Raw genomic sequence first — 18634 nt, forward strand, 5'->3', positions numbered from 1 at the left:
CCACCACCCCCAGTCCAGTCCCTCCCCGCCTACATCAGCAAAACTTCGCATGCCCTCCATCACTTCCACATCTTCCAGTTCCCTGAACTCGACCGCCTCATTTTCGCCATGGACGTCCTGTATCCCAAAGGCCTCGCTTCTTTCTCACAGACCCAACCAGTTCCCCTCCTCCAGTTGGCAGAATTTGTTCTCACTCTCAATAATTTCTCTTTTGACTTTCTCTCATTCAATGTGCAGCCATGGGTCCCAGCTGTGCTTGCCTTTGGAGCAATCCATGCTGGCCAAAAGCCTACACAGGCAAAGCCCCTCAACTCTTCCTCCGTTACATTGACGCCCACTTTCCTGCCAACTTTCAGCCCAACCTCAAATTTTCTTGGTCCATCTCTGGCAACACTCTCCTTTTCCTCGCTCTATCCGTCTCCATATATCTTCTACAACTCCCACAGTTACCTCAACTATGTCACTTCACATCCTGTCCCCTTTAAGGATTCCATTACTTTCTCACAATTCCCAGTTTGGGCCCCACCAGGATCTCATGTAACAGTGCTGCATTGATTCCTGCTCTCTTCACTTCTCTTGACGAATTGTACAGACCACCCCCACCTCCATGCGCAGACACCTGTGGACCCTCGCTCCCACACTTCAGTCACTGTGACCTGCCATGGACCTCCCCTACACTCCCCCTCTCAGTGGCAAAACTCTGCCTATAGCCCTCATTTATAACATAACAATTACAGCACGGAAACAGGCCATTAGGCCCTTCTAGTCCGCACCGAACCAAACACCCCTTTCTAGTCCCACCTCCCTGCACAATGCCCATAACCCTCCATCTTCTTCTCATCCATAGACCTGTCCAACCTTTTCTTAAATAATACAATTGACTCCGCCGCCACTATTTCTCCCGGAAGCTCATTCCACACGGCTACCACTCTCTGAGTAAAGAAGTTCCCCCTCATGTTACCTGTGAACTGAATCATTTTATGTCCCTAATTGCAGTGTAAAGCTTTGTGTACTGTCCACAGTGCAGCATAAGAGACGTGCACCCTGCGATGGTGAGAGATGAACTGAATCAGGAAAGATGGGTTCACAAGATACAAGAGCAGAAGGAGGCCAATTGGCCCATCAGGGCTGCTCTGCCATTTAATCATGAGCTGATCCTTTTCACTCAGCCCCACTCCCCTGTCCTGCTCCCCTGACTAATCAAATATCTATCAACCTCTGCCTTAAATACACCCAACGATCTCGCTTCCATAGCCGCCTGTGACAAGTTTCACAGACTCACGACCCTCTGGTTAAACAAATTTCTCTGCATTTCTGTTTTAAATTGGCATCCTTTCATCTTGAATTTGTGGCCTCCTGTCCTAGGCTCCCCGATCATGGGAAACAACCTTGTCACATTGTTCGAGGAAGTTGAAAATACTTCAAAGGCAACATGAACAATGACAAAACTTTCACAGTAACTTTCTGACTGTGGAGATGCCACAAATAAGAGCAAGTCCTTACCTTGTGAGTGGACCGGGATAACCCCAAGCACCAGCCATATTGTGACCATGAAGAGGAGGGGCTTCCTAGAGAGAAACACAGCCATTTAGTTGATCTCAACAGCTCCTCTATCAAAGCAGTACAGATCGATTCTCAGCAAGGTTGAAGGGTGACATTTAAAAAATTCAAGTGGCACAATCTTGGCGAGAGACAGCACTGTGCCAAAATTCCAGAAACAAGCCCCATATCGTTTGGAATTTGACAGCATCACTAATCTTTTCCAAATTTAAACACGACATAATATCCCTGAGCCGTTGTGCATGGAGGTGAAATATAGTTTTTCCATTTAATGAAAATTACACATCTGGCCGTTAACGAAGAAAAGGATAAAACGTGACATTGAATTGAAGTTAATCTAACATCATCGTCGTGAAGTATTCCAGAAAGCTATGAAAGGGTTAGGTTCCAATTCTAATTTAAAAATAACTGAGAGAGAGAGTTTGAAAAACTTCCTTCCTAAGTTTTCTAAGCTCAGGCGGGTCCAGGACACGTGAATTAAAGAGGTATCACCTGTTTCACATTTGTAACGTCGAGGATTTAGCTATGGATAAAACAAAACCGTTTCACTTTAGACATATGAGCTCTGTGAACCACTTTAAATTTTAACAGACAATGCCGTGCACATAAACGACATCGAGTTAATCCATTTAAGAAGAGCATTCCACACCTCGTTGGACATTAAAAGGTTGGAATCTTGCTTCAGGTGTTCTTGATTTTAATTAACAAGGCTTGTCTTAAATTAGCCACTTTGTCATAAATAAGAGATTAAACCTTTATAAGGTTGTAGTTCAAAAATCTATCAAGAATATTCGCCTCAGGAATTCCAGGATTGAACAAAATACCTAATGTGTAAATATCTAAGAAAATGAACTTTAGATCAATTAAATTTTACAACCAATTGATCAAAGGATGAAAAATTGTTGTCAATTACAAGGTCTTTAAAACACTTAATATCCAATCTGTGCCACTCATTAAAAGCTGTGTCTTGCAAAGAAAGTTGGAAAAGATGATTGGATATAATTGGGCTAATAAGAGAGAGACTCTGAAATCCAAACAACCTTCTGGATTGTGCCCATATTCTCAAACTGTCTTTAATTTATATAAAGGCCCAAGAATTGCCAACAAGGAAATGTCCTGAGTAAAATTTAAATCCATTTCTAATGACATTTCATTTTAAATTTAAATTTAGTAACAGGCCATTCTGGCCCACGAGTTTGTGCCACCCAATTTCAACCCAAGTGACCTATAACCTCTGGTATGTTTTTGAACGGTGGGAGGAATCCAGAGCCCCCATGGAAAACCAATGCAGACACAGGGAGAACAGATTGTACAAACTCCTTAAAGACAGCGCTGGATTCAAACTCCAGTTAATAATTATAATTTGCTCAGATTCTAAAGTTTTGTGCAACGGGGCTACACGGTTAGCAGAGCGGTTAGCGCAACGCTGTTACAGGGCCAGTGACTGGGACCATGGTTCAAATCCCGCACTCTCTGCAAAGAATTTGTACATTCTCCCAATGTCGGCGTGGGTTTTCCCCAGGGGTTCCGGTTTCCTTCCACCGTTCAAAATATACCGTAGGTTAATTGGGTGTAATTGGGCGGCATGGGCTCGTGAACCAGAATGGCCTGTTACCGTGCTGTATGTCTAAAATATAAATTAAAAATAAAAAAGATTAGAGCACAATTGAATCTGGCAGCCGCTGGACCCAATCTGTCTGGTCAAATTGGTCTTTCTCCTCCCATCCCAATCCAGGTGCCCTTTGGTGTGTCTCCTGGTGTAGCTACACACCCTAGTTGTTCAGGGTGGAGAATGTTCACCCCATCTCAGTCCTCAACAATCAACCACTTGTCCGAAGGCTCTACCAAACCCAACCCAGGTAAACCCACGAGGACACAAAAGTGCTGGAGAATCTCTGCAGGCCACGCAACATCAATGGGAAGCAAAAGGCAGTTGAATTCAAGGTGTTGATCCTTCAATATTCAAAGAAAAGCTCAGTACCAACACCTCAAGTCCAGTGACCTGGGTTTGATTGCAACCTATGGCACTGTTTGTGTGGAATTTACACGTTCTCCTTGTGACCGTGGAGTGCTCTGAGTTCCTCCCACATCCCACAGATGTGTGGGTCGGTGGGTTAATTGTCGGCTGTAAATTACCTGCAATGTGACCTTTGGAACCCCTACTCTTTGTGATTTTTATAAATGACCTGGATGAAGAGGCGGAAGGATGGATCAGTAAGTTTGTGGATTATACGAAGGTTGGAGGAGTTGTGGATGGAGCTGAAGGTTGTGGAAGGTTAAGACAGGATGCAGAGATGGGCAGAAAAGTGGCAGATGGAGTTCAATCCGGATAAGTGTGAGGTGATGTATTTTGGAAGGACAAACCAGAAGGTTGAGTCCAGGGTTAATGGTCGGTTACTTAAGAGTGTGGATGAACAGATGGATCTTGGGGTTTAAATCCATACATCCCTCAAAGTCACCATACAGGTTGATAGGATAGTTAAGAAGGCCTTTGGGATGTTGGACTTCATTAATGGGTTGAATTCAGGAGTAGAGAGGCCGTGGTGCAACTCTACAAATCTCCGGTGAGACCACACTTAGAGAATTGTGTTCAGTTCTGGTCACCTCATTACGGGAAGGATGTGGAAGCTACAGAGAAGAGGGGGCAGAGGAGATTTATCAGGATGTTGCCTGGATTGGAAAACAAGTCTTATGAGGCAAGGTTGGCAGAGCTGGGACTTTTCTCTTTGGAGTGTAGAAGGATGAGAGCAGACTTAATGGAGGTCTGCAAGATTATGAGAGTCATAGATAGGGTGGACGGCCAGCGCCCGTTTCCCAGGGCAGGATCAGCAAACACCAGAGGATGTGTGTACAAAGTGAAGGGAGGTTTAGTCAGGGGCAACTTTAAAAAAAAATATACAGAGTTGTGGGGCCTGGAACACCTTGCCAGGGATGGTGGTTGAGACTGGAATATTGGGGGCATTTAAAAGTCTCTTAGACAGGCACATGGATGGAAGAAAATAGAGGGTTACAGGGTATGGAGGGTTTAGTACTTTTTTTTAATATATATGTATAGGGCAGCAGAACAAGGAGGGTTGAAGAGCCTGTACAATGCTGTTATGTTCTATGTTTGGGCAGATGGCAAGGGTTTGAGGAGGGCATTATTAAAGAAATTAAAATTTTAATTTTAAATTTAAATTTGCCCTTTTGGTCCACAAACCCATGCTGCCCAATTACAACCTGCGGTATGTTTCAAGTAGTGGGAGGAAACTGGAGCCACCCCCACCCCCCCCGGGGAAAACCTATGCAGACACAGGGAGAACGTACAAACTCCTTACAGTTAGCATGGGATTGGAACCACGGTCACCAACTGTGTCACTTAATGAGAAGAGAGAGAAGGGTTTTGGGGGAATATCAATGGGAAGAGAACTGGATTACTCAGAAATGGGCCACCTACATTGTATAGAAATAGGATACCCTCTTCACTCATTACCAATGTCCCTCTATTTCCCCGCATTTCGAGGCATCTAGTTTGAAGCCTCTTGAACATTACCATTAGCATCTGCTTCCATCACCAGCCCTGGCTCCAACACTCTCTGTGGAAAAACTTGGCACACACACACCACCTTTCAACTTTACCCCTCTCACTTTAACCACACCTGCTCTATTAATCATCACCTCCAACCAGAGGAAAAGGTTCTGACTGTCCACCTCATAATTCTACGCACCTCTCCCCTCAGGTCTCCCCTCAGCCTCAAACACGCCAGAGAAAACATCCCAACTTGGTCCAACTTTTCCCCATAACTTACACCCTCTCATCCAGACAACGTCCCAGTGAACCTCCTCTGCACCCTGTCTAAAGTCGCCACATCCTTCCTGTAAAGGGGCACCCAGAATTCCATGCAGCCTAACCAAGTTTTATCAGCAGATAAGTGTTTGGGCAACAGGATTTACCAGAAGAGTTATCAAATCACGGTTTCACCAGCCCGTGTTCACTTCCAGCACCGTTAGTCAGGCGTTTGTAGCTTCTCTCCGTGTGGGTTTCCAACCACCGTTCAAAACTCACCAGGGTTCACAAGGTGGCACAGGTTCCTGGAGCAGAGCGACTTTTACTGTGCTGGATGTCTAAATTTTAAATAAGTTGCCGAGATCCTGTCAGTTCCACCTCAGCAGCCTAGCCCACACCCACATCTTGTTCACTTTGAGTGGGACCACCTATTCAGTATCCTCTTCCTGTCCAAACAAGGCAACTGAACGATTGGGGGCAATCATTTCGCCTCCCCCCAGTCCCATCTTACTGTCCTGCCACTGGTCAGCCAAAATGCCCATCATCCTCACAGCCAGCTCCTCCACTGCCCATTGGATAGTGAACTGATCCCTCGCTACTGATTGGCCAGTGCTCAACTCTCAATCAAGCAGGTTTTCCCTGCCCCCTTCTCCAGTTCGGATCATTGATTCTTGGCACCAGCCAATGAGCAGATGTGGAGATTGTTGGCACAGCTTGTCATCGCAATGACCTCCAATTAGAACAGACACGATGATTGCACTTGGAACAGACTTTAACAATGCGCTTTCAACGTCACAGAAACACGTTCCACTCTGTAGCGAGCACGTGGAACACCAGGATCGAATAAACTTTAAGCTAGCAATGGCAGCAAAACTAACAACACCACAGGACTTAGGAGTAGATTAGGCCATTTGACCCATCAAATCTGTTCCGCCATTTGAATTCAAGATTCCTTTGTCATGTCTTAAAGACAGTGCAATATAACACAGATTCTACTTTTGTCTGCTGTAAGCCAGACAGATTCAACATCAGCAGAAATTTCCTGATACGCCGTTTACAGTCAGAGCGAGAGAAGCAAAAGGGAGTCCTCGCAGAGTCACCAAGTGTCCATGGATTCACCAGGAGCCCCTGCAGACACACAGAGTCCAGTCCAAACCATCCACAACCCAAGCTCCAGATCCAAACCTCCGCCACGATCAGCACCCCTTCAGCACCCTCGGTACCCTCTCACATCCCGGTTCCGATACCTGGTATCCCTTCAGCTGGTCTCGAGCCAGTCTACAACAATCCGCAGCCCACTGTGAATCCCTCGACCGTCGTCTCCAGCAGCCCACGGCCTGCCTGGGTTCTTTGCTTCAAGTCACCAACAGCCCGTTGACTGTGTGTTCTTCAGCCTCAGAGCCCCTGGCTGGTCCGCCACCATGGTCACCGTCCCATGGGCCATCTCCTCTGCTTCTCCTTCTCAAATGGGGGGTGAGGGCGTTCTCCCCATTTTCTGGTGCCCTGCCCCAGTCCTCTGCTTCCCTGGAATCTTCCACCTCTCATGGCTGCTGCCAATCACACGCACCGGCATATTGGGTCACAAGAATTTAAAATAAAATGGCCGTCGGCTCCATTTACAGGCCATTTAAAGCCTGCACTGAGCCGACAGCAGTCAGACTAGGTGGTTGGACCCCTCCTCCTCCTCTCTCGGCTTTCCGCACAGACCGCTCCCTCACAATTCCCCCATCCACTCATCCCTCCCCACCCATCGCACCCCCTGTGCCCGCAGGAGGTCGCACACTTGAGCCCACACCTCCTCCCTCACCACGGTCCGGGGCCCCAAATAGACCTTTCAAGTGAAGCAACACTTCACCTGTACATCCAGAGGACCCATTTACTGCATCCGGGGCTCCCTTCGTGACCATCGGAGAGACCGGTCACAGACTGGGAGATCACTTCACTCAGCACCTCCGCTCTATTCGCAACCACAAAGACCGCCCAGTGTCCAACCATTTCAATTCCAGGTCACACTCCCACCCTCACATGTCTGTCCATGGCCTGGTGTACTGTCCCACAGATTGGATGAACAGCACCTTATTTTCCGTCTGGGCCCCCTCCAGCCAGGTGGCATGAACATCGACTTCATTGTTTTCCACTAAACCTGCTGCCTTTTCTTGCCCCTCCCCCATTCCTGCCTTTCCAGTTCTCCCACCCACCCCCCCTCATCGCTGTTGTCCCCTCCCTCCTTTCTCCACCTATCATCTCCTGCCTTTGCCACCCCACCCCACCCCACTCTTTGGTTCAGACGCTTGCCGGAATTTTCTCATACTTTGTCAAAGGGCTCAAGCCCGAAAGGTGGGTTCTGTATCTTTCCCTTTGCTACAGAAATGACACTGTTTGACCTGCTGAGATTCTCACCAGCACCCTGTTGTTATCTCAGTCTGACCTGGCAGCTCGTTCCACACTCCCACCACTCTCCGTGTGAGGAGGTTCCTCTAAAATATTGTTCGGGTGAATAAAGGGGCAAAACTTTAAACTCCAGCAAAAGGCAGTGACATCAGTGAGGTGCAGAGGTGGGGAGGTTCAATTGGTTGAACATTTAAATCAAGTGATTGTCGATCATTGCAACCAGCACAGAACTTTTACTAGTACCACAAAGGTTTTCAAAAAAAATCTTTTGTTTCTGATCTGAAGATCGCTCAGACACAAAGCTGTACAGTGCTGACAAGTCATTCGGCCCCCAATGACCCATTTATACTATCCCAGGTTTTTAATTCTCCCTGCACTTCCATCGACAGAGGTTGCAGAGGCGGAGGCTAGGGAGGGAGATTTATAGAACTACGAGAGATCTAGATAGGGCGGACAGAATCTATTCCCCAAGGGAAAAACGTCACAGACTGGCGGACATGCGTTTACGGTGAGAGAAGGTGTGTAGGGGAAGATTTTACACTGAGAGTGGTGGGTGCCTGGGGGTAGCAGTGGAAACAGACACGGTGGCAGCATTTAAGAGACTTCTAGACCGTCTCTTGAGCATGCACGGAAGAGAGAGAGAGGGAGAGGGAGAAAATCTCCGCAAGCAGCAGAGATTTAGTTGAAGTTGTTATCATACTCGGAAGAGACATAGTGGGCCAAAGGCCTATTGCTGTACTGAAGGGCTCTATGTTCTAACTCAGCCGGTCTTTCAGCATCCATTGGAGACAAAGATATATCGCTGACATTTCAGGCCTGAGCCCTTCTTCAAGGAATGAGCCAGACGCAGGAAATCTCAGATGGTGCCGGCTGGGGGAGGAATCCAGACCCACAGAAGGTGTTAATTGGATATGATAAGGGGAGAGGTGAGAATTTATCATGTGTACGAAAGGAAACAGGGGAGACAGAGCTGGGGGAAGGTGACGGGGAAGGGGGGGGGGGGAGTGAGGGAGAAGAGAGGGTTTAACAAAAGCCAGAAAAGTCAGGATATTAATGCCCTCTGTGATTCACAAATAAACTGTTGGTCTCCAGAGATCTCTGCCCAAGGTGGTAGAAAATGCAAAGAGTTGTGAACCTAGCTCAGGCATCACACCCCACTTCCCCTTCACCGACTGCCTCAGAAGGCGCTTTCAAGCTGTCTTGTAAAATGGGGTTAACACACCCCACTCACAAAGCAGCTTGAAAGGGTCTGACCTGGTCAGCGACGTCCAAAGTCTACCAGGTCCCTGCCCTACCTTGGAGGTGGTCAGGGACCCCAGTTAAACTGACCCAGGACAGGCAGCTTGAGCAGCAAAATGGCCGACACGATTACTCCTGTGACATCAGCGCTTGCTCACTGCCGCGAGGCCTGGCGTGAAGGGATAGAGGGGGAGAGGTCACTGCCACAAGGGGGAGAGTGGGGGACCACAAATGGGGGGAGTGAGGTCGCTGCCATGGGAGAGAGATCGATGTTGCAGTGGGGAGGGTGGGGCCACGATCAGCGGGAGAGGGGTTGCTGCCACGGTAGGGGGGAGAGAGGGACACCACCCGTAAATTGGAGGAACACTACCTGATTTTCCGTCTGGACCCTCTCCAGTTGGATGGCATCAACATCGATTTCTCTAGTTTCTACTGACCTGCTTTCTGTTCTCCCTCCTTTCCCTTTCCCTTTGTCTTCTTTCCCTCATCTCTCCACCCCCCTCCCTTCCCTCTCCATTCACATCCTTCTCCCCACCATTTTATTTGGGCATCTGCTGACATTTTGCTCATAGATTTTACATTCATAACGTACCGGAGGTTGTAGGTTAAATGGATATAATTGGGCAGGCACAGACTCATGGGCCAGAAGGGCCTGTTACCGTCTAAATTTAAATTCCCTTTGATCTCTCTCTGTAACTCTGCATTTTTGTCTTGTTTCTTAACTTGTACTATGTATAAGATGCCTCCTGGTCTGCTCATCAAGCAACACTGTCCCTGTATGTTCTATGCATGTGACAATACACTTGAACTTGTGGCCACTGGTCCTGGACATATTCGGCTCATTGTGTATAAGACAAAGGTTAAACAAGTTAAGGCTTTATTCCCTGGAGTGTAGAAGATTGAGGGAAGATTTGATCAAGGTATTTAAAATGATGAGGGGGACAGACAGAGTAAATGTAGGTAACAGATCTGTGTTAATATGAACCTTAAGTTTAAAGTTAAAACTATATTTTATCTAGATATGGGTTAATAAGTTAGCTTGGCTGGTTACAGGGGACACAAAGACAACACATTACCATTTTACACACAGGTGGTTCTCTGAGATAGAAGGGCATAAGCCAGTGAGATGGAAATGGATCCTGATTTAAGTTAGTATGAAAAGGATTTATGATGGTTCTTGAGATATTGGAAACAATAGGTGTTAGTTCAGAAGCACCTGTACAAACACAGGGCCATTTTCATTCTGAGGAAAGCAGACTTCTCAGAGACAGAAGGGGACTTAAATGCTTTTAGCACATTCATGTCAAAAGAACATGAGCTTCAAAGACAGAAATTATGCCACATACCATGTAATATGAGAAATGGGCTGGAAATATATTATAGAAAGGAGAGACAGAGTTCAGTTTGGAGAGTACAGAAGTCAAAACCCTGTGACACAGGGGTTGGAACCTGGTGAAAGCCAGGGTTGAATTACAGTAACCAGAATATGTGCTGTTGAGTGTTACTCCTGGGAAAGGGGAACATAGAATCAGTGGCTTTTTGAAATAAGGAAGGCCACTTCGCTGCCTCTTTGGACAGATTTCTACTGGTTCCATTTTCATGTGGCCACTTCGTTTAACCCTTGTCTGGGTTTGTAAATTAATCGTGGAATAAAATAGCCACATTCGCTGTCTCTTTGAAAAGAGGGAAGATTCTTCATGTGGAAAATAGATTCCAAAATCTTCAGTAAAAAGATTTGATCCCGGGAAGACAGGAATTATATTCTCCTTTTCACAGGAGGTATATTGGTGGCTCAAAAGATGGTCACTTCTATTATAATCTCTCAAGACATCTCATCAAAAGAATTGTGAGTAAAGAGACCTGAAGGTATGATGTTTAAAAGTGCTTTATAATCATTTCTGATCTGAGAATTTAAGATCTTCAAGTAAGACTAAAATGATGCTGAAGTTTTTAAAATGGGACTTTTCAGAGTGGGACTTTAATCACACACTCTCTCTCAGTCTCACACACACTCTCACACATTTTACATTTGCGCATAGTGGGGTTAAATTTAGAGTTACGTTTAGGGATAAGTAAGAAATGTTATGTTATTAATAGTTTAATTAAAAACTATTATTTTGAGTTTATCATTGTCTGGTGAATTTTCCATTGCTGTTCCTTTGTTAGTTCTAAACAAATGTTAGTTTGTAACAGTGGCTTTTTCCACTGAGGGTAAAGGTAAAGGTTCCATTATTGTCGTGTAGTACTACATTTAGAATGTAACATACATGAAATTCTTTAACTTTTGTCTACCGTAAGGCAGACAGAGAGTCACCACTTTTTCCAGCACCCCTTACAGAAACCTACAGCCCCTGTGTTCCTCGGCCATCTCCCCTCCAAGTACTGACCAGGCCTGAGCCAGCTTAGCTTCCGAGATCAGACAATCCCAGGAGTATTCAGGCTGATAGGTGCTGGGTGGGTGAGATACAAACCAGAGGACATGGGTTAAGAGTGAAAGGAGAAAGGTTGAGGGGGAACCTGTTCACACAGAGATCGGTGGGAGTGAGGAACATGCTGCCAGCTGAGGTGGTGAATGTGGGCTCGATTTTAACATTTGAGAAGAATTTGGCCAGGTACGTGGATGGGAGGGGGATGGAGGGATATGAACAGGGTCAGTGGAACTAGGCAGAAAAATGGTTTGGCACAGACTCGAAGGGCTGAATGGGCCTGTTTCTTTGCTGTAATGTTCTATGGTTCTAAGGCCATTTGTACCATCTCACTTCTCCTGGTTCTGTGAGTCTCCTATCTGCTCCTGGCTGTTGCTGTGAATATCTGAACTCCACTTCCCCTTTCCACAGCCACTGCTCCACTGCAGAGAACCACAGCTGTCAGTGTGAGGGATTGCCTGAGGATGGGGCAAGATGCTCCAGGTTGCTGACAGCTACCAGCAGCTGGTGCATCTGTGATGATGACCACCATTCCCTGAGGGGACGTGCTCCAAAATCAGATGGGTTTCCAATTTGTCTGTAATCCATCAAAATCGGGCACACGAGTCATGCTTGATTACAGGATGAACGGAACACACTCCACAACAGCTGTTTTCTCAACTGGATAACACACAGCTCCCACAGCCACGTGCCCCTACCATTGTCCAAACCACACAGGCCAAGGGAAAACAGACCACAAGATGTAGGGGAGGGATCAGGTCATTCAGCCCATCAAGTCTGCCCCGCCATCCATCATTGCTGATTTGCAATCCTATTCAATCCCATCCTTGATTCCTTTCCCTGATGATGAACCTATCAACCTCTGACATAAATATCCCCATGACTTGGCCTCCACAGACATCCACAGCAATATATTCCACAGATTCGCACCCCTCGAGGTACAGAAATGTCTCCTTATTTCTGTTCTAAAGGGACGTGTTCAAATTCTGAGGCTGTGCCCCCAGTCCCACAGGAAACATTCTCTCCATGTCCACTCTATCCAGGTCTTTCAGTATTCGATAGGTTTCAATGAGATTCTTTTTCATTGTTCTAAACTCCAGCGAGTGCAGTCCCAGAGCCGTCAAATGTTCCTCAAATGAAAACCTCTTTAATATAACCATAGAACATTACAACACAAAAACATGTCTCTTCGGCCTTTCTAATCTGTGCTGAACCATTTTTTTGGCCTACTCCCACTGACCTGCACCCAAACCACAGCCCTCCATTCCCCTCCAATCCATGGACATGTTCAAATTCTTCTTAAATGTTTAAATTGAACCCACATTCACCATTTCAGCTGGCAGCTCGTTCCACATTCCCACCACCCTCTGTGTGAAGAAGTTCCCCTTCATGGTCCCCCTAAACTTTTCCCCTTTCGCCCTTAACCTATGTCCTCTGGTTTGTATCTCACCCACCTTCAGTGGAAAGAGCTGATCTACATTTACTCTGTCGACCCATCTTAATTTTAAATACCTCGATCAAATCTCCCCTCATTCTTCTACGCTCCAGGGAATGAAGTCCTACCCTATTTAACCTTTCCCTGTAACTCAGTTCCTGAAGTCTGGGCAACATCCTAGTAAATCTTCTCTGCACTCTTTCTATCTTATTGATATCTTTCCTGAAGTTTGGTGACCAAAACTGTACACCAATCTCTTCTACAACTTTACCATAACATCCTAATACTGTGATTTATGAAGGCCAATGTGCCAAAAGCTCTCTTTACAACCCTGTCCACCTGTGACACCACTATCAGGGAATTATGTATCTGAATTCCCAGATCCCTCTGTTCTCCCGCACCCCTCTTTCACTCTGGGAATCGGCCTTGTAAACTTTCTCTGTATCCACCCCAATGCCAACACATTCTTCCTTATGCATGAAGCCCAAAACTCCTCACAATGATCCATGTGGTCTGGCCAATGACTACATTACACCCCTGTGTTTATTATCCCCATATCTACATTCACTGCAAGACCTACAAAGCATCCGGTGGACCAGAGGCTATCACTGAGTTGATGATCTCTTCAGTGCAGTGATGTTTCTCAGGATGCGTCACCAGGGAGTCTGGAGATCACAGTCCCATGTGATGTGGCTACTTTGGACAAATCTCGATTGGGCCCACCTTTCCCGATGGGAGCATCTTTCAACCTGCTCCCATCAGGGAAGAGATACAAGAGGATCAGAGCCAGCACCTCCAGGCTGAGGAACAGGTTCTTCCCATGGGCAGGGAGAATGGTGAACGACCAAAGGAACTGACCATTGAGATGCTCATATTAAACAAAACAATATTTATTTCTATAGATGAGATACTTGTCCTGTATATGCATTGTCTGTCTGTTTGTGTGTTATGTCTGTGTGTTTTGCACCGAGGACTGGAGAACGCTGTTTCATCAGGTTGTACAGTCAGATGACAATAAACTCAACTTGAGTCTGGACCCTTGGGAAATCCCACTCCTCAAGCGACTTTCCCTGCATCTTATTTTTCCTGCATTCCTATCAAACCCACCAGATTCTACCCTCCACCCACACACTGTGTGGATTAAATGATAAACTAAGCACAGAGCACAATAACAGGCCCTTTCGGCCCACAAGCCCGTCCCACCCAATTACACCCAAATAACCAAAACCCCTGGGACATTACGAATGGTGGGATGAAACTGGAGTCCCTGGGGAAACCCACGCAGACACGGGGAGAACATACAAACTCCTTACAGATAGCGCAGGATTCGAACCCAGGTTCCGATCGCTGGCGCTGTAACAGTGTTGTGTTAACTGCTATGCCAACCGTGCCGCCCTTTAATCCATACATTTTCAGGATGTGGGAGATACCCGGAGCAGGCAGGGAAACCCACACTGTCACAGGGAGAACATGAAAACTCCAAATGGAGAGCGTAGGAGGTCAGGATCGAACCAGGGACTCAGGAACCGTTGGGCAGCGGCACTATCCTCAAATCCAAACAATTTCAGAATTCATCCTGCAGCCATGGAAGGGCTAAACAGAACCTGCAAATCTAAACACACATCCTGTTCCTTGTTACAAGAAGGCTGACCCATGAGCTCACTAACGACTCTCATGCAGTCCTGGAATGAGGCACATCATCAAAGAGGCTGTTCAAAAGCTACACTAATTAAATGTTGCCCCCTGTAGATTTCTCCGGAACTCTCAAGACCAGTCACACAATTTGTATCCCCCTGGTCTGCAAATGTGTATGTTCAGAGAAAGTCTCCCTATTCTGTACAAATCTCTGGCCCCTGGGTCAGACTGTGGGGCTGTGGTGACGAGTGATTACCTGCTCCTGAAGTAAAAACACGATGCTGGAGAAATTCAGCTGGTCCAACAGCGTCCTTTAGATGGCAAAGACAAAGATACCAAACCGATATTTCAGGGCTGAGCCCTTCATCGAGGTATGGAAAAATGTCGGCAGGTATCCGAACAAAAAGGTAATGTAAGGGGAGGAGCTTGGTCACAAAGGCAGGAGGTAATAGGTGGACAAGGGAGGGAGGACAATACAGTGAACAGGGGGAGGGGGGTGTGTCTGTGAATGGAGGGGGAAGGGGTGGAGAGCTGGAGGAAAGAAGACGGGGAGATGGGAAGGAGAATGGGGAGTGGTCCAGCAGAAACCGGAGAAGCCGATGTTAATGCCATCGGTTGGAGAGGGCCCAGACGGAAAATCAGGTGTTGATCCCTCCAATTTACGGGTGGTCTTGGTGGGATTGTTTCTGTAATGTTGAAAGATGCATCATTAAAGTATGTTCCAAGAGCCTTCAAATGCTCCTCATATGATAACCCTTTCATTCCCGCAATCATCCTTGTGAACCTCCTCTGAACCCTCTCCAACGTCAGCACATCCTTTCTTAAACGAGGAGCCCACAACTGCTCACAATCCTCCACGTGAGGTCTCACCAGGGCCTTATAAACCCTCAACATCACATCCCTGCTCTTAGATTCCATTCCTCTTGAAGTGAACGCCAGCATCGCGTTTGCCTTCTTCACCACCGAGTCAACCTGCACGTTTACCTTCTGGCCACCCTCCACAAGTTCTCCCAGGTCTGAATCCCTCCGCTCCCTGCTTCTACCATCTCCCCAGGCACTCGCCACTACCACACCACCCCACCTTAAACCTGTGTCCCTAGTTTCTAACGACACTGCTGTAGGGAAAAGATTCTGACTGTCCACCCTCTCAAAGCCTGTGATAATTTATTCAACTTTCAACAGCTCTCCCTTCAGCTCCAATGCTCCAGAGGAAGTTTGTCCAACCTATCCGTATAGCTAACATGCACACTCCAATCAAAGCAATGTCCTGGTGGACCTTTCCTCACCCGATCCAAAACCTCCACATCCATCCTGTAACAGGGTGACTGGACTGGCACACAATACTCAGCATGTAGCCTCACCAAAGATGTATAGCTCCCCCCAACCCCACTCCTCTACCAATGAAGGCAAGTGTGCCAAACACCTTCTTTACCCCCTCCTCCCCAATCTACCTGTGCTGTCACTTTCAGGGAACAATGGATTTGCACCCCTGGATCCCTCTCAACATCCCAAGAGCCCTACCATTAAATGTGTACCTTCCCCATACATTTGATCAACCAAAGTGCAGCCTCTGGAAGGACAAACCAGAAGGTTACTTAAGAGTGTGGATGAACAGAGGGACCTTGGGGTCCAAATCCATACATCCCTCAAGGTCGCTGCACAGGTTGATAGGATAGTTAAGAAGGCCTATGGGATGCTGGGCTTCATTAATAGGGGGATTGAGTTCAGGAGTAGAGAGGCCGTGGTGCAACTCTACAAATCTCTGGTGAGACCCCACTTGGAGTATTGTGTTCAGTTCTGGTCACTGCATTACAGGAAGGATGTGGAAGCTACAGAGAGGGGGCAGAGGAGATTTACCAGGAAGTTGCCTGGATTGGGAAACAAGTCACTCCCTAAGGCCAGAATAGGATGGTCTCTTCGAGTAGCATGAGGAATTTAGTGCTGCTGTTGGCAGACGCTACACACCTACGTTGTCCTCCATAACATTTATAAAAACACACACATGCATACATATATCAAACAGTGGTGTCAGCTTGAAGAAGGGCTCAGGTCCTAAATGTCCATTATATATCTTCAATCAATGAACCACGGACACTGCCTCACTTTGACTTTTCATGAACTCTTTTTATTTATTGTTGTAAGTTGGTTTATATGAACGTTTGCCCCGTGTCGCTGCTGCAAAACAACAAATTTTGTGACTTGTCACGACAATAAATTCTGATTACTTTCTGTGGATGCTTCGCGACCTGCTGAGTTTGTCTAGAATCTTTCTTTTTACTACAGTCTGCAGATGTCCGTGTTTCCACACAGGTGGTGTACAATTGGCCAGACGTGGGGCATCCCCGTCATACTCCCCAGTCATAGGGAATGGGGGAAGACAAGGCCCCATTCACTTTGATGAGGCACTCTGTAGCAGAGTACAAGAGCTGAATCTGGCCCAAGCCCGAAAGTCTGCAGAGTACCCACTAATTTGCCGTGGTTCACCCCGTCAAATGCCTTCTCCTGATCCAGAGAGAGAAAGGCTACTGGTGTACCAGTCTCCTGGGACAGGTGGATCAGGTCCCGGACCAGACGGATGTTGTCTGAGATGGACCGGTCAGTTCAGGACGGTGTACGACTGGTCATGTTGGACAATCTGCCCCAGCACAGAGCCCATACAAATGGCTAATGCCTGGGTGAAAACCTGTAGTACGAGCAAAGGAGAGAGACCGGCCACCAGTTCAACAGGTGAAGGTCTTCCCTCTTAAGCATCAGGTCCATGACGGCTCTCCACCATGACAGGGGCATTTCTCCAGTGGCCTGGCTCTCACTCAGGAGATGTGCATTATCCTCTCCCAGGACATCCCAAAAAACCTGGAGGAACTTTGCATTCAGGCCGTCCAAGCCAAGAGACTGTTCTCTCTTACGCTGGCGCAGTTCACCTGGTCCATCCAACCGTTCCACTGCTTCCGGATCAACCTTTGGCAGACCCTCCCACAGGACCCTGCACGCTTCCCCATCTGATGGCTCTGGTGAGAACAAATTTCCGTAAGAAGAGCGAACAGCCAGGAGGATTCCTGCCAGAGTTGTGACAGAGGAGCCACTGTCAGACAACAACTCCACCATCTGCTTCCGTATTCTCCGGATCTTCTCCAGCAAGAAGGAGGGGAGGCGCAGCCCATATCGTGGAGTAGTTGGATCTGGGACCTCACATACACTCCTTGGGACTACTGGAGCTGCAGGTCCCTCATGCGTCCTTCTTCCTCCAGTGCTCCTGCCACAGGAGTGGGTGGGTCCCCAGGGGTCAGACCAAGATGAGACTCCAAGCCACCCGATCTCCAAGTTCCATCCCTAGGTTAACGCCCTGGCATACTCCTGACAGAACAGATGAATGTGGGCCTTGTCCACATCCCACCACAGCCGCAGGGAGCAGAATTCCTGCCACCGGCTCCTCCAACTGGCCCAGAACTCCCTGAACAAATCCTGGAATCAGACGTCCTCCAGCAGCCGGTTGTTAAAGTGCCGATAGGGGGACCCCACCTGTGGGCAGGATGGAAGGAACACTGCCTTGACGAGATGGTGGTCTGAGAATGCTACCGGCTGCATGGAGGCAGTCAACACCTGGGAGACATGTCCCTGGAGATACATAGTCAGTCGATTCGCGAGTCTCCCCTTCCTCCATCCATCTTCAAGTAAGTGCAGGAGTCCGGGTGGAGGTTCCGTCAAACATCAACCAGATCAAAGGAGCTCACAGAGTTCCCTCAGCAGCCTCACCGCGGCTTGGCAAGACCGAGGGCCAAAACGATCCCTGGGTTCCAGGGTGCAGTTAAAATCACCCCCGAGGATAAAACATTCTTCCTGGCCAATAGAAGCCAGCAGTACAGCCACATCTCGGAACAGACACATCTGCATCAGGCCAGGCTCAGGGGCGTAGACATCAACAAGGTGCAATGGTTTGCATCCTGGCGCACGGCCAGATGGAATAGATGGCCGGGCATCAGCTCCTGAACCATCAGGATCTCAGGTTAGAAGATCAGGGCTAACAAAATTGCCACCCCACTCGAAATGGAGCTTAGGCGACTCACGTAAACCCTCCACCCCCTGACCAGCACCACTCCAAGAGCCAGGTGGATTTATCTCCTGGAATGGTGTGGGTCTCCTGCAGGAAACTCACCGCATATCTCCCATTCCTAAGGAATGAGA

General features: G+C 47.5%; 1 protein-coding gene across 1 annotated transcript in view; it reads right to left on the reverse strand.

Annotated features, from left to right (window-relative positions):
- LOC138764078 (collagen alpha-1(XXIV) chain) overlaps window positions 1–18634 on the reverse strand; it is a 410285-nt gene that overhangs the window by 377687 nt on the left and 13964 nt on the right. The window contains exon 2 of the mRNA XM_069939403.1: window positions 1504–1568. Within this exon, the coding sequence (XP_069795504.1) occupies window positions 1504–1568 (65 nt within the window). The remainder of the gene's footprint in view (window positions 1–1503; window positions 1569–18634) is intronic.

The sequence above is a fragment of the Narcine bancroftii genome, chromosome 5, assembly GCF_036971445.1.
Source record: "Narcine bancroftii isolate sNarBan1 chromosome 5, sNarBan1.hap1, whole genome shotgun sequence".
Classification (NCBI taxonomy): Eukaryota; Metazoa; Chordata; class Chondrichthyes; order Torpediniformes; family Narcinidae; genus Narcine; species Narcine bancroftii.